Source organism: Aspergillus foveolatus (assembly GCF_047715535.1).
Source record: "Aspergillus foveolatus strain CBS 279.81 unplaced genomic scaffold BDW70scaffold_4, whole genome shotgun sequence".
NCBI classification, from domain to species: Eukaryota; Fungi; Ascomycota; class Eurotiomycetes; order Eurotiales; family Aspergillaceae; genus Aspergillus; species Aspergillus foveolatus.
In genome coordinates this window covers 608,917-633,982 of record NW_027396068.1, presented here as the reverse complement: position 1 = coordinate 633,982, position 25,066 = coordinate 608,917, and the positions used below count along the sequence as shown (strand labels likewise).

Sequence of the window (25,066 nt, the reverse complement as noted above, 5' to 3'; positions counted from 1 at the left end):
ATGCCAGGATTGTCAGCTTGTCAGTTGTTCTTCTTCCTACAGCGGAGTAGCTGTTTCTCAAGCCTCCTTACAGGCACAGCCACGCCGGTTCAGAGAGATGAGAGTTTACACCGTAGGGACAGCCTTATTGACAACCTTGATTCCTAATAATGAGCAGCAAATGAGAATTTTTCATATCCGCGGATGCCTCACTTTCATCTGCAGCCAACAGCACTAATCCTGCACTCACTCGGCCTATTCTCGTCCGATAATCAAAGTGCCTAACGAGTCTTGACACGAGTCTAGTCCTTTCATTCTTCAGTGCTCGCGTGGGGGCCCGAAGACCTTTGCCCTCAATGCTGTCTCTGCATCTCGAGAATACTCTGCTCACATCAGCTTGCTTTTTTCTCCCGGCTTCAATCCCTCCCTCTCCAACCTTCTTCCATCCGACCCTTTCTTTTTTTCGCACACTCAGCGCCTATCGTCCAGGCAATGCCCAACAAAAGGTTGTCCACATAATCGCCTGAGACTTTGGACCCGATCTCTTCAGCTGTCACCGCCGCCGTTCATTTCTAGTGCTGTAAAGCCCGTCCTTTCAGCCTCCCGCTTCGACCTATATGACTTCCCTGCGTTCAATTCCAACAGTGTCACTGCCAGCATTTTCCGTCTTATCGCACTCCTCGCTTGAGTCCCGTCGGTAACACAGATCTGTGCAGAGAATCCCTGCTCGAGTCAATTCTTGTTTGTCTTGGTCGCACCGATTACCACTATGAGTGTAGGTACCCGCTCAGTTTTCCCCGAGCTTGCCCTGCCTCAAATCCTCACATTGACTACAAGAAGAAGACAAAAGGTATAATTTATGGTACTATGCATCAAGAATGCTAAATATTTTCAGGGGTCAAACCATATCTGGGGCGACTCCAGCGATATTCTTCAGGGCATCAGTTCAACGCCTGCAGGCGAGCTTTCTCCCAACGAACCCTCCGCCGACCTGAGCCCCAGCGATCCAGCTTCTTTTCTGGGATATCAGTTTGCGACAGACCACGGTGCTCCTTCACAAAATCACGGCCTCTTCCTTAATCACTGGCTACGACCCCAAAAGCAGTCGGCATCGCCCAGTCCGCAGCCTCTCGATTATTTCCAATACTCGTCTGCGCGGTTCCTGAGCGACCAGGATTCATGGACTCCCCTTCGAATCACCGGTGTACCTGCCAATGTGACTTTCTCCACACGGCCATCGGAGATGGTTCAAGAGCTGGGCGAGTTTGATCGTAGGTGTTCTGCTAGCCATTATAGCGAACCCTCTGAGACTGGAAGTCAGTACAATGGCCTACACTCCTCCGACTCTGGATATAGCACTCGCAGTTGCACGACACGGTCCATCGCTACCTCGTATGCTGTAGATTCTGCTTGCAGTCCGCGCCTTACTCCGCAAGAGTACGAACATGACGAGAAAATGGCGCCTACCGGCGCCGAGATAGCGCATCATTATGAACCTATGGATATTGTCGGGCCACCAGAGTCGCCGTCTATAATTGGTTATGAAGTGATCAAATGCGACTACCCAAAATGTCCGTGGACTGGCAAGTGTCCGTCTGATAAAAGGTAAGCCCCTCAAGCCGGTTCGCGCTTTGTACCGATTTCCTGATTATATTATGCAGAAAACATGAAGCCCGGCATAAGAAGCTATTTAAGTGTGATGTACCGAACTGTACTCGCAAGGAAGGGTTTGGCACCATCAATGATCTTGCACGGCATAAAAAATGCGTTCATAAGAAGGAGCCGGAGCGGGGGCCCAAAGTATTATATATGTGCTTTGGACGGAACTGCCCACGAAGCAGTAAGAAGTGGCCGCGCCTGGACAATTTCCGTCAACACCTTGCTCGCATGCATAATAATGAGGACGCCGATGAACTGCTAAGGAGGTAAGCTTACACGTAGATCTTACTAAGTGAAGTATGAAGTCTGACCAGGTTCTCAGGTCTCGTGAGTGGTACGAAAACCTAAAGTCAAAGGATACTGTATCTACACATACGGACAACATGTCCGAACAGGCAACACTGGCGCAAGTCCGACCCGAATCAGGAATCAGGGTCCAATCCGCTAGCAATGACCTCCAAGATCCGCTTGCCGCGATCCATACAGCTTTCCAGGCCGCCAACTCGAACATGTTATCGCTAGACCCAGTCAGAGAGCACAGCATGCTCGACATCGATCATACTCGAGCCATTGAGCTGTCAGAAATGAAGCTGGGCCCAGCGTTGGAGCAGAATCCTTCCCAGCCTGCCAATCCGCGGCATGATAAAATGGATAATATGATATCTGAAGCGGCGGTGAGCGTGATAAATGCTATGACGAAGATGATCAACAATCATCAGCGGAGACGGGCCCACTTAGGGGAAGACGATATAACCGAACAGGATGGCGAATTATCAGATCGGAACCGAGACATCCTGCAGAAGATCTTGGTTACGGCATCGGAGCTGCTGTCAGGGAGCCCAGGACCAGGAAATAGCAATCCCCTCGAGAAGACTAGTAACAGGCCGGACAGGGCGAGTTGGAGTCAATGTGAGTTTTGTCCAGAATGAACTCGTCTGCGCTCTGAGATGAAATAAGTGCATGCAAGACATTAGTCGCGTATATATCTAAAAATCGTCCTTAGAAAGCACCAAAAACGAGACAAAAGGCCATACAGCTGCATATTTCACAACTGTGACAACAAAAAAGAGATAACCAGACGGACTTTGAGGAACACGAGCGGTTGCAAAATTTGGTGTGCATGCAAATTTAGCAGACGAGATTTTTACGCTCGGCATCTCAAGCGCATTACCTGATCGTCGATGGAGGAGCACAGTCCTTAACATGTTAGTTTAGCTGGGTCAGACAAACAGCCCATATTCCGGTATGGGTTTTGTCGTGATATTGTCTACCTGGCAATGGCATTCTAACCTGGACATCTGCGCCTCAATCACACTGATCTCCAGCACTTCAAAGATGGTGAGCGCATCGGTGACTTGGTTTTTGCCGTCTGACCATGCGGATGTTAGCGGTGCGCCAACACACACATACGCAACAAGACTGAGCGCGAGGAGCACAAGGCATAAGATACGGGTATGACGGTAAGGTTGTTCTGGGTGAGGTTGACTACCATGATGGGGAGTCAATGGTGTAGCAGTCACCCGGTGCATGAGGGTGCACAGGCGGGAAGCCATGACTATAACCTGATCATGGCTCACTTGAGCCATCATGATGCTTCAACAGTTTTGAAACTTGAACAGTCTTATGAGAAGGAGACAAATGATCAGGACAATGTCGATCTGTTTTTCAATTTCTTTTTTCTTCTTTCATTCCATTCTTTCATTTTTTTTTTTCTTGTCTTTTTGGAGAAAGGGCAGGACCAACAATGGGAAAGAAGCTGCGAGCACAAAAACTGCGCTATGTATGAACATCGGCTAGAGCATGGATATGCTGGTTGTGTGTGGAAGCTGTTTATGAAGAAAAGTACTTGATACCTAGTTAGCATAGGTTAGCTGTATATATACCCCCAAGCGTATAGGCGTCTAGAATATATAGCAGGAAAAGAATCAATCTGATAAGTGGACTACGGGCTTGAATCATGAATGACGGGGTATATTTCGTGGATAGTAGACACATACATATACTTATAAATTGGAATACATTCTATACCATGTCTCAATCTCACCATTTCACTTCTTCCCAGTCCGGGTCAGCTCCCTTGCCTCTGTCTCCAAGGCAGCGAGTTGCTCTAACAAATACCGTTAGCTTAAGCAAGACGTAGAGCCGAAGGTGAGAACACACGGTTCTTCTTAACCTTGACATCCTCCATCTCCAACTTCACCCAGGTCCAGTATATAACCTGGTACGTGAAGACGGCGCCCAGGAAGACCTTGGCAAACGGGCTGGCGAAGACTTTGTAGCGCGACATCTAAGATATCAAGTCAGCGAGCCTCTCCCCTGGTTTGTTAAGCACGAGCTAATAGGTGACTTACTCCTTCCTTGTAGGCATTTGTTTCTGGTTGCTGGGGTGGTGGATGCGGCGGCATACCAGTGTTCAGTCGGGTGCGGGTGGTTGTTAGGTTTCTGCGGAAAAGTACCCGGGAGCAATTGAAGTTGGGACGAGGAGGCATGTCAGATTTATATTCTGATTGATGAGGTAACTATTCAATCTAATGAGTTCTGCTTCTATTCTATGTTTATAGAGACGAAGCTATTTTGGTGATGTTCAAGGGCGGGCTGACTCAGCGATCACATGATATCAAGGGCCCCGGGTCAAGTTCCAGACGGAGGTCAAGAACAAGCGGGGAGGAAGCGAAGTCAAAAGGCGATAAGCTTAGATGCAGGGCGGAGGCGCTGGTCAAAAAACAGGCTGCGTGTTTGTTCTTTTCCATCACCCTTTACTCTTCATCCCTCTGCATCCAAAATCCGTCAAGCGGGTCGGAAAGAGCCGCTGAAATGCGGCAATTCGACTCAGAATGACATCCGGTTTTATTTCTGTGTTTTACAAGTTTGATAGGGATGGCGTTGTGGTGTTTACGGTGGGTTCTGATGTGCTGGGTTTGCGGTGATCTCGGACGGATCCCAGCCCAGGCCAGCCCAGCTGCGATTGTTCGTGGCCACTAGCCGAAAAGTTGAGAATTGGGTGGGGGGCCAGGTCTTATTGCCTGAGCGCTTAGGCAGGAACTGGGCATGGCCGCGCCGCTAGACCTATCAGGGGTCTAGTTGTGGCTTATGTGTGGCTGATGCAGCAGGACCGACTGACTCCAGCCTCAAGACTTGCTCGCAGTGGGAGGTCAGGATCGTGACAAAGAGGGCGCAGCGAAAAGTGATTAACCCCATCACTCAGTTAGCCTATTTTGATTGATGACAATATATTGCCTTTACAAGCTTTGTTGAACAGGTATGCGTGCTCATCCAGCATTTGTTTTTGCTACATCACAGTTTTGATTTTCGATGTGCTGACACCCGTCGAGACCAAGCACTCGACGAGTGATTCGCACCTAGCCTAGGCTCTGGACGAGACGAGCGAAGTGCCGCCTGCCTACGACGCGTCTTAACTTTGTCTATTACTCCCGCTCTTTACTCCGTTCATTTTCGATCTCGATTCGCGGTCGGCTCGCCTCGTTTTGAGTATTTGTTGTCGTGCAGCGATCGATATTAGATTCCTTTTGTTCGACGTCGCTCTTTTGCTACATCAGCTGTTCCTGCGCATTCGCTACAAGTGTTCAAGTGACTTTACTTGCTGAAATACTATCCATTGGCCTTTACTTTTGCTGGGGTTCGCCGCTTTTCTAGATTATATTCGGCCCTTCTTCATGCCAGCATCTCGTTGTTAAGTACTGCGTGTGAAGGACAATCGAGATCTAATCTCGTTTTTGTTGGTAAGTTACTGAGCCCTTAACGGAATTGACGTCTAGATCATTGTTACTTTAGCGTCCGTCCCTTGTCGTTCTACTTTGAGTTATCTTGCGCGTCTCCCCGCGTCCATTGCATACTGATGGCATTCAGCAGAGCCCGTGCAGCAGCCATGGCCCGTATCAAAAGATCCCTAGAAGAGATCGCGAATAAATCCGACTCAGATGATGACGACTATAGCGACCACCCCGTTCGTAACAGCCGGCGTTCGGCCTCCAAGTCGAAATCGAGGAAGAAAAACCGTCCTACCAAAAAAAGGGCGCGGCGCGATTCCGACGATGATATAGTCTCCGATGAGGACGAAATTAGCGAATTCGATGACGAATTTGACTTCGAAGGGTCGCCCGAGGAGGAGGACGCGGACGCTCCGAGAACTGCCCGGGGAACTGTTGCGCGCAGGGCCGCCGCAAATAGGCCAGTCTACAACGAGGGCTCAGATAGTATTGAGGATGAGGAGGAAGAAGATGAAGAAGACGTTGTTCCCTCCCCGAAGAAGGTGGTGAAGCTGAAAGTCAATGCGCTGAAGCGGCAGGTGTTCTCGGATAATCATACAGGCACACGGCGTACCACTCGACGAAATCGCGATCCGTCTGAAGACATCTATGCATTGACAAACTCAGGGCGCCATGTTCAGACGGTGGAAAAGGGCACGCATAGTCCGGAAGCAGAGCGCGGTCGCCGCTCATCGCGCGGGTCCAAGCGCGCTCCCGAGGTCGAGGGTGAGGCTGACGAGGCAGACGCGAAAATGGAGGATCCTGAGGTCATCGAAGAGACTTTGACAGAGATCAAGACCACACAGCTGGAGATCCAAGAGAGCGCACCTAACTCTTTCAGAGATGATGATGGACAAGATGCGCCAGCCGAGGATGAAGGCTTTGTGCCAGAATCTGAGAACGGTGATGGAAATACGAAAGTAGATGAGGATGATGACGACGATGATGAGGGGCCAACTACAAGGCGACGGAGTAGACCGAACCGCAACCAAAATACTCAAGAAGCCACTCAACAGGACGAAGAAGAAACTGGAGTTCGTCGTTCCAGTCGTAAGAGACCGAAGTCTTCGCAGCGGAAAGATGACGAGGAGAGCGATTTCGAGCCAGAGGAAGACGACACACACGACGAGGACGAATTATCGCAGTCTGGAAAATCCCAAGGTTCCCCGCGAAAAACCAGCCAAGCTCACGACGATGATTATGAAAGCTCAACCGGCCGGCGCCCGGGCCTTCGTAAGAGGGCTTCTCGGTCACGTGGGGAGTCAGAAGCGGTCGATATCGCTGAAGAACTGGCTGAAGAACTTCAAGATCTTAGAGGAGGCCGCCCGCGCCGCCGAGCACAGCAAGAGATTGTTTATGAGAAGCCCCGGCGCAGCCGCAAGAACGTTGATTACCGCATTATCCGCCCGGATTTGGTCTTGCCAATAGAAGAGGCTGAGAATGAAGTCAACGAGTCCCCTTCGCGTCGAGGCCGTGGTGGAGGTGGCAGCACCTGGCAGCGCTCACTGTTTCCAACCTATGGGCCCTTCGGAGGTGGCGGGCCGTCTGCGATTCTGGGACCACCTGGGGCACATGCTGCAACGGGAGGAGTTGATAGCGACAGTAGCGACGACGAGGGAATGCAGCACCCTAAAGGGTCGATATCTGGACCTGCTGGCGGCACCCTACCACTTCCTGGAGTCTTAGGAGCGCAAACCCACAGTACCGACGCTGTGCAAGGCCACTCTGGCACACCAGCAAACCTAGGCCGCGTCAAAGACAAGCAGGCACTAGCCGATGCAGATCCGCTGGGCGTTGACATGATGGTCAACTTCGATAACGTAGGAGGGTTGCAAGGCCATATTGACCAGTTGAAGGAGATGGTGTCTCTTCCGCTCCTGTACCCGGAGATCTTCCAGCGGTTCCACATTGTGCCTCCCCGTGGTGTTCTCTTTCATGGACCGCCGGGAACGGGTAAAACCCTGCTGGCCAGGGCTTTGGCGAACAGTGTCAGCTCTGAGGGTCGCAAGGTCACGTTCTACATGCGGAAGGGAGCTGATGCATTGAGTAAATGGGTTGGAGAAGCTGAAAGGCAACTTCGTCTACTATTTGAAGAGGCTCGCAAAACTCAGCCAAGTATCATCTTTTTTGATGAGATTGATGGTAAGTTCTAATCTTATTGGAAAATAATGTTTTGATGCTGACTGCTGACTTTTTCAGGATTGGCACCTGTTCGATCAAGTAAACAGGAGCAAATTCATGCGTCGATTGTCTCCACTCTTCTGGCGTTGATGGACGGTATGGATGGCCGTGGTCAAGTCATTGTCATTGGAGCTACAAACCGTCCGGACTCTATTGACCCTGCTCTCCGCCGTCCTGGCCGTTTCGACCGGGAGTTCTACTTCCCCCTGCCAAACACCGAAGGTCGTCGTGCTATCTTAGATATCCACACAAAGGGCTGGGATCCACCACTACCAGATGCGATCAAGGACGAACTTGCGGAAATCACAAAGGGTTACGGAGGTGCCGATTTGCGGGCTCTTTGCACGGAAGCCGCGCTGAATGCAGTACAGAGAAGGTACCCTCAGATCTACAAGTCGGATAAGAAGCTCTTGATTGATCCCAGAACTATTGAGGTTGCACCGAAGGACTTCATGCTGGCAATCAAGAATATAACCCCTTCTTCTGAGAGGTCGACTGGCTCAGGTGCTTCAAAGTTACCGAAGACAGTTGAGCCCTTACTACGTCAGCCTTTGGCCGAACTTAAGAGTATACTTTCGGAGATTCTTCCACAGCGCAAGAGGCTCACTGCTCTGGAAGAGGCGCAATATGAAGATTCCGACGAGTCGTCGAGGGGCTTTCAACGCGAGCAGATGCAGCAAGAATTTGAGAGGTCGCGGGTTTTTCGACCGAGGTTGTTATTACGGGGCGCTCTGGGAATGGGTCAGCAGTACCTGGCGGGTGCTCTGTTACATCACTTCGAGGGTCTTCACGTTCAAGCATTTGATCTTCCTACACTACTGAGCGATTCTACTAGAACGCCTGAAGCGGCTGTCATCCAGCTTTTTGCTGAAGTCAAACGACATAAGCCCAGCGTTATCTACATTCCAGGCCTTCAGAATTGGTCTGAAACCGTCGGTCAAGCTGTGATATCAACATTCATGGGCCTTCTACGGTCAACCCCCCCTACTGACCCTGTCCTTCTACTTGGAGTCCTTGAGAGTTCTGAAGATATTGACGCTACGCTGGTGAGAAATCTATTTGGCTACTCGAAGAAAAATATCTTCGAGCTCTCACCACCGGGCCAGGAGGCACGGTATGAATACTTTGCTAAAGTGATTGACCTCATTAAAGCTTCGCCTTCTAATCTCCCCGACCCTGATAATCGGAAGAAGAGACAGCTTGAAGAGTTGGAAGTAGCGCCGCCGCCGCCGCCGCCAGAGAAGCCTCCGCTCTCGAAGGAAGAGCTGAAAGCTCAGAAGAAGAAAGATTACCAGACACTAAACCTCCTCAAGATCCGAATTCAACCGATCATGGATCAAATCAAAAAGTACAAGCGGTTCAGGACGGGTGTCATTGATGAGTCTCAAATTCGGTACCTGTGGGAAGAAGAAGACCCGAACATTGTCACGAGCGATCTGCCCATCGAACAGCGGACAACATTCCGACCGTTTGAAAAGGCGCAGGATAAGCACGGAGTCCCGGGTCTTCGGGAAACAGTGTCCGGCAAATTTTTCTACAACTTAGAGATTGTGACTATCGAGAAGCGGCTTTCTAACGGATATTACAAACGACCCAAGGACTTCTTGGCGGATATCAAACGTATAGCCAAGGATGCACGGCAGCTTAATGACCAGGAACGTTTGCTCCGCGCGAACGAACTTCTATCCAACGTTGAGGTTGATATCGCTACCATTGAGCAGACGGAACCGGCACTAGTGGCTGAATGTGAAAATGTCTACCTTCGGGAGCTGGAGCGGGAGAAGATCGCAATAGAGAAGGCGAAGAAGGCTCAAGAGGAGGAGGATGCAATCGCATACGGCACCGCAAACCGGGTCCCGCGTGGGAATACAGATTCGGATCCATCGAGTGGACCCGTGGTGCTAGGCGCCTCCTTTCCAGATCTTGGTCCTCAAATCCCCGGCCGGCCGGTGACGCCTACACGCCGGTCAACTGTGAGTTTCATGGCAAATGGATATCACCGAGGCGATGGGTCGGATTTGAACGATTCGAATGTAACCAATGGCTCACACGAAACTCACCCTGATGGCGATGGGGACACATACATGACAAACTCTGACCAGTCGGCTGGAAGGGATACGCAGGTAAGCTCGTTCGGGCCATCTGCCCAGCCTAAACCGGCCTACTCCATGACCGCCCCCTCTCAGCAGGTCAGGCGAGAATCGGGTCTATCGAGCTTCTCGCAGAGAGGGCCCATGACCCCCATGGCTCCGGGATCCCAACCGGCAGACTACATTAATGAAGCCTCGACAACGCAAACGACGTCGGACAAGAAGTCGTCAGAGCAGTCCTCTCACCCGCATCACTACACCCAAAGTCCTGTTGTCATCCACGGCACGCGACAAGATTACCCGGACCTTACCTTGTATCCCGACCGTGTTTCGCAGGAGGAGCATCTCCCTGATACCCAGCAAGGCGATAGCAGTCAGCCGTCTCCTCCCCAGCTACGCGAATCTCAGGTTGTGCGCGCTGAAGTCCAATCACAGCCTAGATCGCAGCCGCCTGTACCTCTTTTCGACGCCGCTTCCAGACAGCCAACCGCTCTGCAAGCCCTTCTCAATGAAGAGGACGAGTCGCCGAAATTGATCATCGACCACGAGTACGTGCGGAATTTGCATAAGGAGATGGCGCAGCGCACGAGCGGATGCTCTGTAGAGCAGCTCGAGCAGATCAATTCCGCGCTGATGGATGTGCTCTGGCATACCCGCAGCGATTGGAACCGTAGCAAAGTGGCCGCTGGGATTCAGCACGCGTTCAATGATGTCCTCGAGGACATGCAGGCCGTGCAGGAAATTGGGCCGATCAGTCAGAAGACGCAGGATCAGCTCCACTCGATGTATTAAACTCTCTTTTCACCTCACCTGTCGTACCTGCAGCACTACGTGCCTACTACCTCCCTCCCCTACCTTTTTTGCACGCATTTGGTTTTCTATTGGCAGCAGCAAGCATGGATTGTGTAATGAGGTTAATGGCGGATATTCAGATTTGCTTTTCGTTCTTTTATGCCCTTATCTGTAGTGTCCTATCTTTCCCTTTTATACCTCGTTTCTGTTCTAGGGTTTTCTTGGTGTTGCGTCAGCTTGTCCAGAGCAATGGACCGCTTCAGTCCCTTCAATTTTTTCATGCATCTACGTGTATCATCAGGAAAACGAATCTAATCACTTAGATATCTATGTTCTATCTTATTTCTGGGTATTGTCGACGCTCATGGCTTTTTATGACTGCCGTGACTAATCAGCTAACTATAGTTAAGATAAGTTCCTAAAATTTTCCAGATATGTAATTCCACAAAACTTCACCCTTTCACAATGCATGCTTCATCGACTGCGGAAGATGCTACTCAGCCAGCTGCACAATTATCTCATAAGCAAGCCAATGCTTCCAAACGCAGCTGCATTAGGTGCAATCAGCGAAAGATCGGCTGCGACCACAAATACCCCTGTAGCCGCTGCTTCATAGCCGGGTCCGAATGCAGCTACCAGGAAATAAGCGAGCACCGCGCAGGCTGAAACGTCCTCCTATCTCTGAAATTCTTGCCCACCTTAGAGAGCTGGAAGAGGAAGTTGAACGGCTGCGGTCGGCGTCTAGTGTGCTGTCACTTGATACTAACAGTCAATCGACCGTGACGTCTCGGTCAGGCTCACCTATCAATCAGCGAACGGGCACCGACAGGTTGGAGACTCCAAGAGGGAGATTGATGGTCTATGGTGGCCGGAGTCGGTATGTGGGTGATGAAGCTTCAGTTGTTCTTGGGGATAAGGTATGGTCTGGCCTGTCCGTTGCCGTGTTGTCCTAGGCTGATGGCGAATTGGGAGATTCGAGAACTACGAGAATTATGTGACGATATCTCTGACGAGGAGAGTACGCGCATGTCTCCGGTACAGATATGGTGTCTATGACTTTGCCGCCACCTGGATTCCAATGGTCTGATCAGACTGCGAGCTATAGTGTAGGCCAGAGTCGGTCTAAATATGTGCAGCCGCCGCGGATCCAAGCGCTATGGCAGGTCTACCAGGAAAATGTTGCGCCGATGATCGCCATTCTGCACATCCCCTCGATCAAGGCCATGTCAAGCAAATACTGTGCCAACGATAAATCAGAACAGGAACCTGCGTACAAGGCCTTGGTTCTGGCTATGAGCTTTGCCGCTGTGGTGAGCATGACGCCACAGCAGTGCCTGTCCATCCTCGACGAGAATCATGTTGCCTGCATACAAGAGTACAGAGTTGCTGTGGAGCAGGCCCTGGCAGAAGCCAACTTAACTGGCACCACGGACATGCATTTCTTACAGGCTGCAGTCTTGTTTCTGCTGTGTCTTCGCCGGTGTGCTGATTCACAGCTCGTATGGGCTCAAGCGGCGGTTGTAGTCCGGATTGCGCAACGTCAAGGGCTGCACCGTGATGGTCAACAGCTAGGACTGGCTCCCTTTGAGATCGAGATGCGCCGCCGGCTGTGGTGGCACATTTGTATTCTTGACATGCTCTGCTCGGAGGACCAGGGAACTGACACGCAGATCTGGCCGGGTATGTTTGACACTAAGCTTCCTACGAACTTCGACGGTGAAGAGCTCGACCCAGACATGCCTTCTTTGCCTCTACCGCGACGGGGATACACTGATATCACATTATGTATAATTCAATGCGAGATTATGCCTATTCTGCACTGGGCTGGCAAGTTTCCAGACCATAACACACGACAGCAATTCTTGTCCAAGAAAGAGGAGCTCCTCTCGAGTTTGGCAAATCGCGTGGAGATTCAATATCTGCAAAATTTCAACCTAGACATCCCAATTCAATGGTTGACGGCTGTTATCGTGCGCCTTACGCTCTCCAAGGCATGGTTGATACATTGTCTCAGCACCTCAGCAGCGCATCAAGACCCTAACTCCGCGGCTACAAATGACGAGATCTTCACCATGGCTGTCGAGATTGTCAACTTCGCGATCTTAATGGAACACAGCGAGACCACAACCCAGTGGGCCTGGCTTTGCAGTAGCTATAAGCAACGGCACGTCGTGGCGTTCATCCTTTCCGAGCTCTGCGTGCGGCAAATTACGCCGGAAACCGATTATGCCTGGGGTGTCGTTAGGCAGTTGTACGATCAGTGGGTGCGCGAGGGAATGCAGTGTAATGCCATGCTCCAACAGCCGCTGGCGCGCCTGATGGAGCGCGCGGCTCGATGGCGCAACCAACAGGCTGACTGTGACTGAGATTTGATACAATCTTGCAGTCTGACCAAATGTTGATTTGCCGACGCAAGGGTTGAAAGCTGACTGAACATCAGGAGTTCAGAGCAGCGACTAGAAAGCTGCATGCAACAGCCAAGCCCCCTTTTCAGCGCACAGCGGGTAAAGTAGCAGCATCTGTCTCCCAGAGGCATTCACCACGCTATCTTTCATTCGCAGGCGACATTGCTAAACGGCGAGCCTTGCATCATAACACCAAGGCCACTACGGCCGTGAGGTAGGGTTTGCTGCTACCTTGGCGACGACGCGCTGTTGACAGCCGAAGTTCCTGGTAGACTCAAAGCAAGAGGTCAGCCTGTCAGTACATAGGAGCTAAGCTGGAGCCCAGTTGACTATTCAGGAAGGGAGACGAAAAATCATTGCACTGCCGGATATCCAGTGTAAAGCATACGGCAGGACGCACACGTGCTCGTCCGATACTGGTAATAGAGATCTTTCCTCTAGGCTGAATCGCTGGCCAGGCTCATGTTACCGCACGTTATCTTGTCATCATGCATTTATTCTTGTCTAGAGACTAAACAAAATATAATTATAAGAATGCTCGTGGTCGATCTGCGGTGAATGTACTTGAGAGTAAGGGTCTGAGGGTCTAGACATGTGACGCGGCCAAGACACCAGCCTGGCCTTTGCTGCTTCATTGTCCGAGCATCACCACATCATATACACAGCACTCCTGAGCGTTGTTCGTTCTCCTCATGTACCTTCTTTTAGCCCAAATCTACTGTCGATTCTTTTAACGTACACAGTGGGCAAAACTCGTACTATGACCAACTAAAACTCAACCAACAATACTACAGTACCCGCACCGCAGTCACTTCCAACACTTACACCAACCCAACGTCGCCGAATTCTACCCGTCCACAGAACCAGACACACACAATGGTGGACTGGGTCACACTCATCGTACCGTTCGCGTACCTCAGCGTTCTAATCGGCTCCCTCGCAACTTTCTCATCCCTCTACCGCAAGCGCAAGGCCAGTACGTCTCGTCAAATACTCTCAAACAAATTCGGATCAAATCACTAACCGCATCCCCCACAAACAGGAAAGGCCACATCCCTAGAACCATGGTTTCCGTCACATCTACAACGAGACATCTACTTTTCCCTTCTGCACCTTGACCCGCCCGCCTCAGCAACAGAGAAGAAGGTCGCGGTCCCCGAGTCGGTCCTCAAGGCGGCGCTACTCCGCCGCGCTCAAGAAGACATTCGGCGCGTCATGGCCCTTCGCAGCCAGAAGCAGGCTCTTTCCGTGCTACTTCAGCGGGGAAGTGTGGGCGACGACCTATGGCAGAGGTTTCTGCGGGCGGAGAAGGAGATGGAGGATGAAGTGCGGGATGTTGTTACTGAGGTAATCACCCTTTTCGCTTTTTTCTCTGAAAATTTTTCGGTGGAATTCAGTAGATGGGATATGCTGACGTTACCAATGAACAGGCAAACGCGTACGCTCCCAACTGGGGCCAGGTAATCTTTCAGTCGGCAAACGAAATGGTCAACAACGAGATTGTACGCGAGCGGTTAGAGAAGCACCAGAAGAAACTTGATGAGGAGAAGGCCTGGTGGGAGAAGAAGAAGGCTAGTATCCAGGAGGGGTTCATGAAGGAGCTGGATGCTGAGAAGCCGGGCACCGTCACTACTGCTGCTGCTGCTACCGCGGCGCCTGAGGTTGCTGAAGGTACGCAGGTTGCAGTTGGACCGAAAGCGTCTGCTTCAGCTGCGGCTCCCCCCGCACCGACTGTTACGGAAAGTGACGATGATGCGGTGCTTGTGGAGGCTGATGAGCATGCCGGGAGCGCGGGACAAAAGAGTCCTAGTGGAGGAAAGAAGAAGAAGAAGGGGAAGAAATGAGTACGTTTCCGGGGCATATAGATGATGCATCAAAGGGTTTTAGATGGCTTTCACCCCCTTAAACTTTACTTCCACTTATGTTTTATGAATGGAGTTTATACAAAATTTAACGGTCTTATACTTGATGGGCCTCCTATTTCCCTTTGAGTGAAGATTAGTCTTCGTTCTAGAAGGGTTATGAAGTCAACAAAGTCAAAGTTGATTGAATGCTATAGTCCAAACAAAACAACTCAGATAGATCTGTAGTCCTAACAAACAATCGACTCCATACATGTTACCTATGCCCTGATACACCCATATATGATAACAATCGCTGAACTGCTGAGCAAAAACAAGGATGTGGTTGACATAAGACAAGATCAAGAAGAGGAAGCAAAGACAAATGTCATGATCGAATACATAATGCGGATAAGAATCAATCTAGGGGAAACAAACACGCAGGTGGAAAGAAGAATATTAAATCAAGTCATCAATGGATGATAGAAGTGTCAATTTGGAGAAAGAGAAGGAACGGCAAATGAGGGCTGGAAAGCAAAACTCACGGACAAGTCGCTAACAAGCACACAAATGAAATATTTAATGAGCGTGCGTCGTAGTGACAAAGTTTAGTGTCGGAATGTCTTGAACTGTCGCAATCTCAGGTAAAGAGGCTACCTAGGCGGTTCCAAAGTTAGGTCCCGTTGCACCCTCAATAAGGGCATCCTGGGCATACGGGATCCGAGGCGAAGGGGGCTCATAATAAGTCGATGCCCGCGAGAGTCTCCCTGTCGCCGGAGGCGAGTCCTCCCTTCGCACAGGTGCATCTGTAGTCTTTCCCGCCAATTCCTGAAGTCTTGCAAGAATAATTGGCGAGTCAGAGTACAGTACAGAGCCGCGAGAGTACGTACACGGGCTCGCCTTGCCCTCATCACCTACAAAGTCCTCGTGGGCTGCTTCGCGGATAATGCGAGGGAAGGGACGCAAGACCACATGGCGGGCAAAATCTGCTGTCTTCGGAGAGGCTCGACCCGAGGCATTCTCTTTGGGAACGCCGTACTCTTCCCAGTCCTCGCCGGGGACACTGCCGTCTTCCGGTGCTGGAAGAGCAGCGATGATGAGTTCGCGCTCGACGCGTGCGTGTCGCCATGTTTCGGCGGCAAGTTTGACAATCTTGCGGATGCTTGTGAGAAGGCCATCCATGCGGCGTGGGTCGGCAAAGTGCTTGAGGCTGTTGCTGATCTCGTCGACAATCACGGCGGCGACAACGTTGATGGACTCCTTTGCGTCAGAGGTGGTGTAGGCTGCTTTGAGGGTTTGCTGGCGCCAGAAAGCTTCGCGACGGACGGACTTGCGGCGAATATCCATTGAGAGCATCTGGAAGAGAATGTCTGCTTTGTCGTAGCGGCGACCGAGGGTGAAGAGAAAGGGGTGGAAGATGCGGTAGGTTAGGATTTTGGAAACGACGTGCTGGACGTACGCGGAGCGGAGTTCGCGAGACGCTGGGGTGTTGTCAAGGAACGAAGGAAGCTCTGGCGGGAGCTTGGAAAGGACCTCTTGGGGAGGGTCAATTGGTAGATACGAAAAGTGTTCCTTAGAGAGCGTCACGATGAGACGTTGAAGTTGGCCGAAGCAGTCCAGACTAGATTCGTACGTATCAGAACAGGTACATTTATAACGTTATCAAACATGATCATGGCCTTCATGTCATTCTATGGTGAAAACAAAGGAAAAATATAAAGAGCGGCGAATGTTGTCGTAGAGAAAAGGAAATATGGACAAAAAGAAATGTGGTCGTAGATGATTATTTCGAAAATGCAAGGAATGAACAAACTGAGACCTGAACGGATCTCAGCCTAGGCAACTTACAAGAATGTATCGCCTTTTGTGTTCTTGAGGTCAGTGGCTTCTCCGAGACTGTGGAGAGTTTTCCTCAATCTGTCGCAGTCGTTGTCCAAATTGTTAATAGTAAGACGCATGTTGTCCACCGAAAGCTGGAGTTGTTTCTCCTTGGAAAGGAGATCCTCCTCTAGTCGTTTGTTCTCTCGCTCGCTGTTGGCAAGCTCTTCGGATTTCTCAGAAAGCTGAGTCTCCAGGCCCGTCTTCTCCTCATTCCAAGCTCGTTCCATCTCGGTGATTTTCTCTTGGTGCTTGTTTTCAAGTGATTCAACCTGCTCAACGTGCGCGTGTCGAGTGTCTTCCAATTCCTGGTGCTTCTTCTCAAGATCACCCTGGGTAGTTGCAAGTTCCGCCAGCTTAGTGTCGAACTCGGCCTGCAGGGTATCATGCGAATCTTGCATCTGTTGTTTCTGCTGTTCGTACTCGGTCTTCATTGCCTCTTGTTGCTCGAGCAATTCAGCTTCACGAACCGCCAAAGCCTCTGCCGCTGCTTTCTCGTCTTCAGCCTTAATCTCCTCAAAGAGTTCAGTCAGCTCTTGCTTCTGCGTCTTGAGAGCTTCTTCTTTTTCTGCTTCCATCTCCGCTCGCTGCTTCTCCAATTCCTGGCGGTGGGCCACGCGCTCTTCCTCAATTTGCTCGTTCAGCTTTTTGATCTGCTCTTCGAGTCCGGCTTTCTTTTCCTCCAGAGAGCTAATGGAGGCTTCGGAGTCAGCGAGCTTTTCCTCCATATCCTTCCGCTTCTCCTCCATGTTGCCAAGTTCCATTCGCAGTTCGTTGATCATGTTTTTCAGCTTTGTGGCTTCCTCGGCACTTTCGTTCGCAGTCTTCCGAAGCTGGTTCTGGAGCGCCTCGATGAAGAAATCCTTATGCATCAACGCTTGTTTGTGTTGGCTTTCCATTTGCTTAAACTCTGCTTCTCGGGACTGAAGTTTGGTCTTTGTATGCTTGTAGGATCCGAGAAGGCGGTTAATATCCGGGATCGCGTCCTGAATTCTGTCTAGAAGCTCCCGTGCATCTTCTTGATCAGAAGGTATCATAGGCCCTCCTCGGCCGGAGCGATCATGCTCGTTGGGATAGCCCGGATCTCTCATACCTGGGTACGAACCGTTTGGAGCCATGGGTCCTCGGGGAGTATGGTGTGGGTGCGAAGTTGGTTGATAGTAGCCGTACTGAGGAGGAAAGTACCCAGCAGAGCTCATAGTAGGCGACTGATAAGCAGTGGCGTAGCTGTGGGAGACAGATGGGGGAAAAGAAGGAGGCATTGGCGGGACAGACGTAGTATGTGGGGACATCACCGGAGAGGTGTAAGCATGTGCCAGAGGACTGCTGACTCTGGGATTAGGTGAGGAGGGCTTGCGGGTGTTATGCAACGGTGATGACTTTTGCCGCGGTGAATAAGCCTGGTCTGTAGGGTATGATGAGTTGTACTGAGGAGAGGCACTAGGCGGCGTTGGTGGTGCCGCTCTTGGAGTGGGATATGATGCATCTTTCAACGGTGGAACGTCTTGAGTCTTAGGGGATGCGGGTGGTGGTGTAGGAGCAGCAGGCGGGGGAGGGAAAGTGTGTGGCGCGTCGACAGTGTCGGCGACACTTATCGCAGCAGGCGAAACTGCGCGTTGCATAGGTGAAGCTGACTTGTAGGACGGTGAAGCAGTTGCTGGTGCAGGTGACTGGGGTTTCGATGCAGGCGGAGTGACTTCTTGTGCCGGCTCCATAGTATGTTCAGCTCCCATCGCGGGCTCAACTGCAGCAAGCGGCTCGGGTTCGATCGCAGACTCAGACGCTGTAACAGCCTCAGGCACCTGGACTGGTTCGGGTTCTTCAACAGGTTCAGGCGCTGTAACAACCTCAGGCTCCTGAACTGGCTCCGGCTCTCTAACAGGTTCAGACGCTGTAGCAGTCTCAGGCTTCTGAATTGGCTCGGGTTCTTCGACAGGTTCAGACGTTGCAACAGTCTCAGGCTCTCCGGCCGGCCCAGGCTCTTTAACAGGTTCTGACTCCTGAATGGGTTCGGCTTCCTTAGCAAGCTCTGATTCGAGGGGAAGTTCGACTTCTGGCTGAGAAGCAGGGGCGGGCGCAAGGTCAGAAGTCTGAGCAGGTTCAGAAGCTGGCTCTGTTGAAGCAATCTCGCCAAAAGGATTCGTGAAAACGTGAGAATTGTGAGCGTCGTTCTTCGGAGTAGCAGTCTCTTCTCCAGCAGGTGAAGCCTTAGTCAAGTCGTTTTCCTCCCAAGCTGGCCAAGTTTCAGTCGGTTCGGTCGTCGAAGTCTCCGGCGCAATTGTGAACGTAGGCGATTGCGGCGCGGTGATTGGCGTTTGTTCGGATTGGTCCACAGAGTTGCTCTGTTCGATCGGAGCGTCGTCGTGGTTTTTTTCTGCTTCAGCTATGTCGAGTTGTTTCCATACGCCTAGATCCTCGTGGCTAGGTTCCTGAATGTGCTCAATCTGGGTATCGATCATACCGGGAGATTGATTTGACAAAGTGTCGTGTTTGGTTATTTCAGTGAAATCATTGTCTTCGAGCGGTGTTTGAGAAGGTATGTCCGGGTCAGGGGGCGTCTGGGATTGCTCGATATTCTGTGTTTGCTCTGGCTCTGGTTCCCTTTCCGGCGCAGATTCAAGTACCGATTCAGGGTCTGGTACTATCTCTGGGACAACCTGGGTCGTAACCTCTGATGCAGCGAGGGGCTTAGACTCCTCTCCTGTCGTAGGGGCGGTTGGCAGCTCAGGTGCCTCTTCAGGTTGGGGTGTGTCTGCTGCTAGTTGTTGCTGCTCAGGCTCGGTAGAGGGAACTTCAGGTTGAGGAGCTGGAGTATCCTCCTGGCTCTTGCCCTTTTTAACGCCTTTCTTGTTCTTCTTGCCTGACTTGGCCATCGTGATACACGCCCAAATTCAATCAGATAGTAGAGACGTGTTTCCAGTAGGCTGGTTATCAAAGTATGTTAGTTGAATGGCGAGTGGACCAATGTTGAGTCAAGTGAAAAATGAAAGTCACCAGGTGTATTTCCGGATTGATATACGTACAGACGCAGGCTAAAGGAGGGCCATGCAGCAGTAGTGACAGCGATAAGGCAAAGGGGAGGAAAAAAGAGGAGGCAGGGGAAAATGGGGCACGAAAGCTGCGCGTACGCGCAAATAGTCAAAGACCACGAAGGCAGAAAGTCGGTGGCAGTAGATGACTAGTATGCAGATTCAAGAGCCAAAGCAAGTTATGAGCGGATATGTTTCTGAAATAATGAATTTCTGGAGTAGAATTAGACAGAGTAAAGACAAAGGAGAGAAAGTATCAACTGATGGCCTATGTCAAGCGACGGCCTGACGACGCGCTGCACACGGACAGTGTCTGCGTCTCGCCTTGGGAGGGCTAACAAGGATTCAGAGCGGACCGAACCGTGGGGATGAACTGTTTCCCCGACCCATTCAATGAGTCAAAGCCGGGCAGGAAAGGCATGGGTATGGCTTCAGGAGCGAAACGGTGAAGCCAATGTGGACCGAGGGCTTGTATACGCGGTGCAGCGATGACCCAATTATCGTGCATGGTTGCAGAAACTTGGGCATCAATGACTGGGCGTTGGTTCATTGGAGGACTAGCAACAATTTCCTGGGAAAAAGAAAGGAAAATCCTCGAGGACGAGGTAACGCTCAAACGCCGAAAGAGAGGTTGGGCTGTGGAGTCGGTAACGCTAAAGCTGTATAAGCGGTGACATGTTGTTCCTCTTATCCAGAGACGATCAAAGGCGCATGATTTGGCAAGGAATGGATCCAATTGAATCTCTGCACCGAAATAGATGTGGAGAGAGCTGCCATAGTGAGGCAGATGGTCGACTTAGCCATGCATGAGAACCAGAGCGAGCCCAACTCTCATTGAAGGGCCATCATTAAGGAGCGCCAACACAGCAGCCAACTGACTACCCACATAGTCGGAGGCGATTTTGGTCATCAGGGCCGGAGGAGCTAAGGACAGCATAGCTGTCATAGCAAGTTCATTCATCAACCTGACCACGACCGAAAGTACATTTTGGGCGATGAAGCGAACAGAATGAAGCTAGAGAACCGAAAAGATGAAGATGAAGAGCAGGCGAAGCCCTGACTTGGACGCTCAGGCCATCAGATGACCATCCGACGCCAAGACTATGTTGCACACTATCCCAGAACCAGTAAGTCATGTGACCTGTGCTATCCGGCTCCGCCTCTTCGACCTCAACTCCCACTTCGGTGACGGCATTAGAATTATCGGTGCCGCCAATTGTCGTCCTCCACACCATGATTCTTGCCCGGCGTTCGGTAGCTTCGGCGCGGCTTCTGCTGCGAAACCAGCAACCTCGACGATTTGACTCACATGCAGCTCACCATGCCGAGCCTGTGAACGAAAGCTTCGGCGTAGGTTCTTCCCTCGGGGTCCCTCGGGGTACCTCTCCGTCGACAATGACTGACAATCTGTCTTTATCTGAAATATACAGCGTAGCTTCTACGTCGCCGTCGGTACCTTCGCTTCCTGCTTCGCGCTTTACCAGTTCACGAAGCCTGGGAAGGACGCCGACTCGCAATCAGCCCTCACTCGCCTCATTGAGAAATGGACTCCCTCGGAGAAGGTCTTTGAGGAGAGAAACGCGCTTCACACAGCTGCCGTGGAGAGGGCTGCCCGGGACCGCCACCTCTTCCTCAGTCAGGCACCCAGTGATGTGTATGAATTGAAGAGCCCGGAGTACGTCGCTGTTCAGTCTGTCCAAAACCAAGAACAACTGTACTAACTCTCGCAATAGATCGAGCTTCCACCCTGGCCACCCGTACAATGTCATCGCTGGCAGCAAGGCTGACTTGAGTGAGGTCATTGCGCACTACGAGCGCAAGAACAAGAAGATCGAAGAGGCCCGCGTTGCTCGTATGCAGGATGGCAAGGTTGTTTCTATTTATGACTAGATATGGGTTTGCTGCTTTCGTGGATTTTGCAAAATTCCGGTGATAGACTGAGAGTCAGGCGTGTTGTACATATAGTTAAAGTCTACGTTTCGTTCATTCGCTTTCCTTTGTTCTACAATGACTATCTCGATCCTTGTCCGGTAGTTGTAGCTAGGTTCGACCAAGAAGCACTAAATAACGACTTAACGCTACATTTCTATCGACTCTCATGATCATAATATAGCTCTAAGTACTCGCGCTAACCTCCAGAATTGTCCTCCCAACTCCAGCAGACTTGACGTCCATCCGCTCTTTAACACCAACATTCCCATCAGCTACACTCCTCAAAATAGTGAGGAACTCATCGACGCCCCCTCCAACACCAAAATAGACCTTCTTCGCGGCCACAAGCGCCCTACTCGCATGATTACTCTGCGAAGAACGACGCAGCAACGTCAACAACGTTTCCGAGAAAGCGGCTAATGAAGCAGGCGAGTAAATCGTTTCACTTGCAAGAATAAGCGTCCTATAACCCGCCAGTTCCGGTGACGAAAACACCAGCTCCACGAATGACGGTGACCAGGCGCCTGAGATGAAAGACACAGTAATTCCTCTGCGCGCGAGGTCGGATTGAAAGTGTTCAACAAGGTCGGGTGTTATGTCTAGCATCTCTTCTCGACTCTCTGCTTTGTCCTCTGACTGGCCATCGGACGGTTGAGCCGACTTGCGGTGCGTGATAAAGTGATTCCATGTTAAAAGTAAATTCGGTAAAGTCACCAGACGTAGAACGGCGGAGTTATAGTCTGCAAATGTAAAGTGAGTTTGTTTTTTCTTCTCTGCTGGCTTTGATGTTGTCCCGTCTGTCTCCGTCCGAGCGAGCAACTGAGCAAACACTGCCAGCGAAGGAACCGCGGTCCCTGAACCAAGCTAATATAGTGAGATATCAGCGTCTGAGTCCATCAAATCCATCCCCAACAAACCAAACCAGAATCTGGAAGAAGGGAAAGAAAAACCAACCTCAATAACATGTCTATCTTCACCCTCATCCTCCAGTCCCACTCCCTCGCCAACAACCAACCCAGCCAAATCAATAGAGCACTCCCACGTCTTAAACCCACCCTCGTAGAAATTAGGCGTGATGTCACCCTTCTCAAGTCCGGCGATCAAATCGCCGTTCTGCTCCTCAGCACTATCCTCCACCATCAGCTGGGCGCGAATATCGAAGACGTCTCTGCGTGCGACAGTAACAGTATTTGCTCCTATATCTGTACTTGCGCTTGCACCTGGGCCCAGGCCCTTCTCCTGAAAGGGAGAGATAGTGCACGTATTGTACGATATCTGTGATGGGAGCATGGAGAGCTGTTGCATCGTTAACAAGCTTTTCTGAGTTCTACTGTGATAGCATCTGAAGGTATACGGTATCCAATAAGACGACTAAGTGAGATAGATGCAGCTTACCCATTCATCAATTTCATGTTTTTGAGCTTTCACAAGCTCTGGGAGCGTAGATGCTGCGCCAACATCCTGGTGGCCGCTCTCAGTGGCATCATTAAGCTCATTCTCGTCAATATCAATATCGATATCGTCGCCAGAGAAGCCAAAACTAAATTTGGAGGCCATGGCTATGCGCTCATTCGGTAGAACACGCTTTGTAGACTCTTAATATTGGGGTAATGGGCAAAGAAGCAACTATCGAGCGTTATGCAGTGCGCCCCTCGACTCGGGTACAGTTGACCGGTGCTACATGAATCAGTCTGAAGTCTCAGGACTTTGAAGGTCATGATCATAGATTCATACCTCAGCCCAAACAAGGCTCAAGGAGAGCTCTGACAATTGCACCCAGAGCCCGTATATTTATGCTTGGATAGCTCGTTCTGGAGTAAATTTTCGCAGCATATCTATGCTGATGACTAATCAGATTGAATCATAAGGGTGAATTGAGCTCTCATAGAAGCACTACTAACAAAGCTCAGGAATTCTATCAATGTGGTTAAAAATGTTCAGTCAAATCCTATGCCAAAGTGCCGTTACGATTCCTGTGCCGTTGAATTTTGGCTTCGTGAACAAACATGAACTATTCTATCAAAAAAGGCTCTATTGCTCTACCGTCGTCAAGTTTACTTGTTTGAAATCAAGCACTTCCGTTCTCCATTGCCTGGCTTGCAGCCACAGCCCTCTCAAGTGCCTGCAGTGTATCAGCCGTCAGGTCCTCAACATCTTCAATTCCGCAGCTCATGCGGACCAAGTCATCGTAAACACCAGCAGCTTCTCGCTGTTCTTTGGGAATTCCAGCATGAGTCATGCTTGAAGGAACTTCGCAGAGACTCTCTACACCACCTAAGCTCTCTGCAAGTGTGAAAATCTTGGTATATTCACAGAACAGATGGGCGGCCTTGTGACCTCCCTTGATCCGGAAACTCAGCATGCCGCCTCCCATGCCCTTGCGATGCTGCTTGACGGCGATTTCACGGTTCGGATGAGAGTTGAGTCCAGGGTAATTCACAGAGATGACGTGAGGTGAGGACTCGAGTGCCAGAGCAACAGCGGTGGCGTTGACTGTGGCTTCTCGCGCACGTAAATGTAGTGTTTTAAGACCACGGTGAGCCAGCCAGCAATCGAATGGAGATGGTACAGCCCCAATGGCATTTTGGAGGAACGTAAAGCGCTCTTTTAGTTCGTCCGAATTGAAGGCTGCAACACCCATCAGAACATCCTACTGGATTGTTAGCACGGGTTTAAAAGAACCGGAGACAAGGTGGCTTACGGAATGACCGTTAATGTACTTCGTAACGGAGTGAATCACCACATCAGCACCGTGATCCAACGGATTCTGAACGTAAGGGCTCATGAAGGTATTATCAACCACAACCAGAACGCCATGGCGGTGCGCAACCGCGGCAACTTTGCGAATATCAACCAGCGCCAGGGTAGGGTTTGACGGAGTCTCAATCCAGACAAGTTTAGTCTCGTTTGGCCGGATCAGCTTCTCCACGTCCAATTCCAAGCACGAGGAGAATGACACATTGACGCCATGTGCCGCGGCAACCTTGGTGAAATATCTGTGTGTTCCTCCATATACATCTGAGACGGAAACGACATGCGAGCCAGGAGCTAACGAGTGGAGAATGGTTGCCGTCGTCGCAGATCCGGAGGAGAATGCTAGCGCATATTTCGCATGCTCGAGCGCAGCAACCGCCTCTTCAAAATTATCTCTGGCTGGAGTCAGTATTCAATGAACTCCCAATCCGAATATCTTGTACTGACCGGTTGGGATTCGAGCTTCGAGTGTATTCATACAGCCCTACCGGCTTACCAACACTTTCCTGTGCGAATGTTGTAGACAGGGATATCTGTCACAATCAGCGCTGGTCCAGGTAAAAAGGGAGTCTTAAAGGCGCAGACTAACCGGTGCGATAACAGCTCCAGTGGTGGGATCGTGAGGAGCTCCAGCGTGGACGGCCAGAGTCGCAAACTGGCGCTGCTGATGTGTGTTCGAGTCGCCGTTCTGGCCGTTGGAGGGGAGATCTGGATGTCCCGCCATCATCGTCATCGTCACGGGACTGAGAAAAAGAAAAC

The 25,066-nt window shown here is 50.9% G+C and overlaps 10 protein-coding genes across 10 annotated transcripts; 5 read left to right on the top strand and 5 right to left on the bottom strand.

Moving 5' to 3' along the window:
• Positions 1–1,222: 1,222 nt before the first annotated feature.
• BDW70DRAFT_147461 (putative C2H2 finger domain protein) lies at positions 1,223–2,567 on the top strand (the record flags this gene model as incomplete). The annotated part of the gene is made up of 3 exons (XM_073738722.1): positions 1,223–1,568; positions 1,706–1,904; positions 1,961–2,567. The coding sequence occupies 3 exons, from the start codon at positions 1,223–1,225 to the stop codon at positions 2,565–2,567; spliced, it is 1,152 nt and encodes a 383-aa protein (XP_073600019.1).
• Positions 2,568–2,858: 291 nt separating this feature from the next.
• On the bottom strand, positions 2,859–3,224 carry BDW70DRAFT_156360 (uncharacterized protein; the record flags this gene model as incomplete). The annotated part of the gene is made up of 1 exon (XM_073740173.1): positions 2,859–3,224. The coding sequence occupies one exon, from the start codon at positions 3,222–3,224 to the stop codon at positions 2,859–2,861; it is 366 nt and encodes a 121-aa protein (XP_073600018.1).
• Positions 3,225–3,655: 431 nt separating this feature from the next.
• Positions 3,656–4,258, bottom strand: BDW70DRAFT_128668 (uncharacterized protein). Its single transcript, XM_073735467.1, has 4 exons — positions 4,239–4,258; positions 3,990–4,157; positions 3,799–3,925; positions 3,656–3,745 (listed from the first exon to the last, which is right to left on the bottom strand). The coding sequence occupies exons 2-4, from the start codon at positions 4,125–4,127 to the stop codon at positions 3,687–3,689; spliced, it is 324 nt and encodes a 107-aa protein (XP_073600017.1). The 5' UTR covers positions 4,128–4,157; positions 4,239–4,258; the 3' UTR covers positions 3,656–3,686.
• A 551-nt stretch (positions 4,259–4,809) lies between these two features.
• Positions 4,810–10,824, top strand: BDW70DRAFT_83755 (chromatin segregase YTA7). The gene is made up of 4 exons (XM_073744989.1): positions 4,810–4,897; positions 4,971–5,378; positions 5,509–7,547; positions 7,605–10,824. The coding sequence occupies exons 3-4, from the start codon at positions 5,525–5,527 to the stop codon at positions 10,466–10,468; spliced, it is 4,887 nt and encodes a 1,628-aa protein (XP_073600016.1). The 5' UTR covers positions 4,810–4,897; positions 4,971–5,378; positions 5,509–5,524; the 3' UTR covers positions 10,469–10,824.
• Positions 10,825–11,094: 270 nt separating this feature from the next.
• On the top strand, positions 11,095–13,091 carry BDW70DRAFT_147459 (fungal specific transcription factor domain-containing protein; the record flags this gene model as incomplete). The annotated part of the gene is made up of 3 exons (XM_073738721.1): positions 11,095–11,385; positions 11,584–12,666; positions 12,909–13,091. 3 exons carry the CDS (start codon positions 11,095–11,097, stop codon positions 13,089–13,091), a joined length of 1,557 nt encoding a protein of 518 aa, XP_073600015.1.
• A 445-nt stretch (positions 13,092–13,536) lies between these two features.
• On the top strand, positions 13,537–14,863 carry BDW70DRAFT_83712 (Sec63 complex subunit SEC66). Its single transcript, XM_073744987.1, has 3 exons — positions 13,537–13,849; positions 13,916–14,220; positions 14,304–14,863. The coding sequence occupies exons 1-3, from the start codon at positions 13,750–13,752 to the stop codon at positions 14,715–14,717; spliced, it is 819 nt and encodes a 272-aa protein (XP_073600014.1). The 5' UTR covers positions 13,537–13,749; the 3' UTR covers positions 14,718–14,863.
• Positions 14,864–15,284: 421 nt separating this feature from the next.
• BDW70DRAFT_83708 (uncharacterized protein) lies at positions 15,285–19,710 on the bottom strand. The gene is made up of 2 exons (XM_073744986.1): positions 16,563–19,710; positions 15,285–16,335 (listed from the first exon to the last, which is right to left on the bottom strand). The coding sequence occupies exons 1-2, from the start codon at positions 19,463–19,465 to the stop codon at positions 15,372–15,374; spliced, it is 3,867 nt and encodes a 1,288-aa protein (XP_073600013.1). The 5' UTR covers positions 19,466–19,710; the 3' UTR covers positions 15,285–15,371.
• A 1,008-nt stretch (positions 19,711–20,718) lies between these two features.
• Positions 20,719–21,682, top strand: BDW70DRAFT_83718 (putative NADH-ubiquinone oxidoreductase 178 kDa subunit). The gene is made up of 3 exons (XM_073744988.1): positions 20,719–20,971; positions 21,052–21,296; positions 21,355–21,682. The coding sequence occupies exons 1-3, from the start codon at positions 20,855–20,857 to the stop codon at positions 21,509–21,511; spliced, it is 519 nt and encodes a 172-aa protein (XP_073600012.1). The 5' UTR covers positions 20,719–20,854; the 3' UTR covers positions 21,512–21,682.
• A 47-nt stretch (positions 21,683–21,729) lies between these two features.
• BDW70DRAFT_169526 (protein-histidine N-methyltransferase) lies at positions 21,730–23,110 on the bottom strand (the record flags this gene model as incomplete). Its single annotated transcript, XM_073742704.1, has 3 exons — positions 21,730–22,417; positions 22,508–22,849; positions 22,949–23,110. The coding sequence occupies 3 exons, from the start codon at positions 23,108–23,110 to the stop codon at positions 21,737–21,739; spliced, it is 1,185 nt and encodes a 394-aa protein (XP_073600011.1). The 3' UTR covers positions 21,730–21,736.
• Positions 23,111–23,621: 511 nt separating this feature from the next.
• BDW70DRAFT_156352 (cystathionine gamma-lyase CYS3) lies at positions 23,622–25,040 on the bottom strand (the record flags this gene model as incomplete). The annotated part of the gene is made up of 4 exons (XM_073740172.1): positions 23,622–24,203; positions 24,255–24,702; positions 24,755–24,840; positions 24,897–25,040. 4 exons carry the CDS (start codon positions 25,038–25,040, stop codon positions 23,622–23,624), a joined length of 1,260 nt encoding a protein of 419 aa, XP_073600010.1.
• Positions 25,041–25,066: the final 26 nt, after the last annotated feature.

What these genes read in the sequence shown, in the direction of transcription:
- BDW70DRAFT_128668 (XM_073735467.1), bottom strand. Translation starts at nt 4,127, where the DNA reads ATGCCTCCTCGTCCCAACTTCAATTGCTCCCGGGTACTTTTCCGCAGA. An exon ending in CAAATGCCTACAAGGAAGGA is followed by an intron (nt 3,926 to 3,989) that starts GTAAGTCACCTA and finishes TTGATATCTTAG; the next exon opens with ATGTCGCGCTACAAAGTCTT. An exon ending in TGTCAAGGTTAAGAAGAACC is followed by an intron (nt 3,746 to 3,798) that starts GTGTGTTCTCAC and finishes GGTATTTGTTAG; the next exon opens with AGCAACTCGCTGCCTTGGAG.
- BDW70DRAFT_83755 (XM_073744989.1), top strand. Translation starts at nt 5,525, where the DNA reads ATGGCCCGTATCAAAAGATCCCTAGAAGAGATCGCGAATAAATCCGAC. An exon ending in CTTTTTTGATGAGATTGATG is followed by an intron (nt 7,548 to 7,604) that starts GTAAGTTCTAAT and finishes TGACTTTTTCAG; the next exon opens with GATTGGCACCTGTTCGATCA.
- BDW70DRAFT_83712 (XM_073744987.1), top strand. Translation starts at nt 13,750, where the DNA reads ATGGTGGACTGGGTCACACTCATCGTACCGTTCGCGTACCTCAGCGTT. An exon ending in CTACCGCAAGCGCAAGGCCA is followed by an intron (nt 13,850 to 13,915) that starts GTACGTCTCGTC and finishes CCCCACAAACAG; the next exon opens with GAAAGGCCACATCCCTAGAA. An exon ending in TGCGGGATGTTGTTACTGAG is followed by an intron (nt 14,221 to 14,303) that starts GTAATCACCCTT and finishes ACCAATGAACAG; the next exon opens with GCAAACGCGTACGCTCCCAA.
- BDW70DRAFT_83708 (XM_073744986.1), bottom strand. Translation starts at nt 19,465, where the DNA reads ATGGCCAAGTCAGGCAAGAAGAACAAGAAAGGCGTTAAAAAGGGCAAG. An exon ending in ACAAAAGGCGATACATTCTT is followed by an intron (nt 16,336 to 16,562) that starts GTAAGTTGCCTA and finishes GTACGAATCTAG; the next exon opens with TCTGGACTGCTTCGGCCAAC.
- BDW70DRAFT_83718 (XM_073744988.1), top strand. Translation starts at nt 20,855, where the DNA reads ATGATTCTTGCCCGGCGTTCGGTAGCTTCGGCGCGGCTTCTGCTGCGA. An exon ending in CTGTGAACGAAAGCTTCGGC is followed by an intron (nt 20,972 to 21,051) that starts GTAGGTTCTTCC and finishes TGAAATATACAG; the next exon opens with CGTAGCTTCTACGTCGCCGT. An exon ending in TATGAATTGAAGAGCCCGGA is followed by an intron (nt 21,297 to 21,354) that starts GTACGTCGCTGT and finishes CTCTCGCAATAG; the next exon opens with ATCGAGCTTCCACCCTGGCC.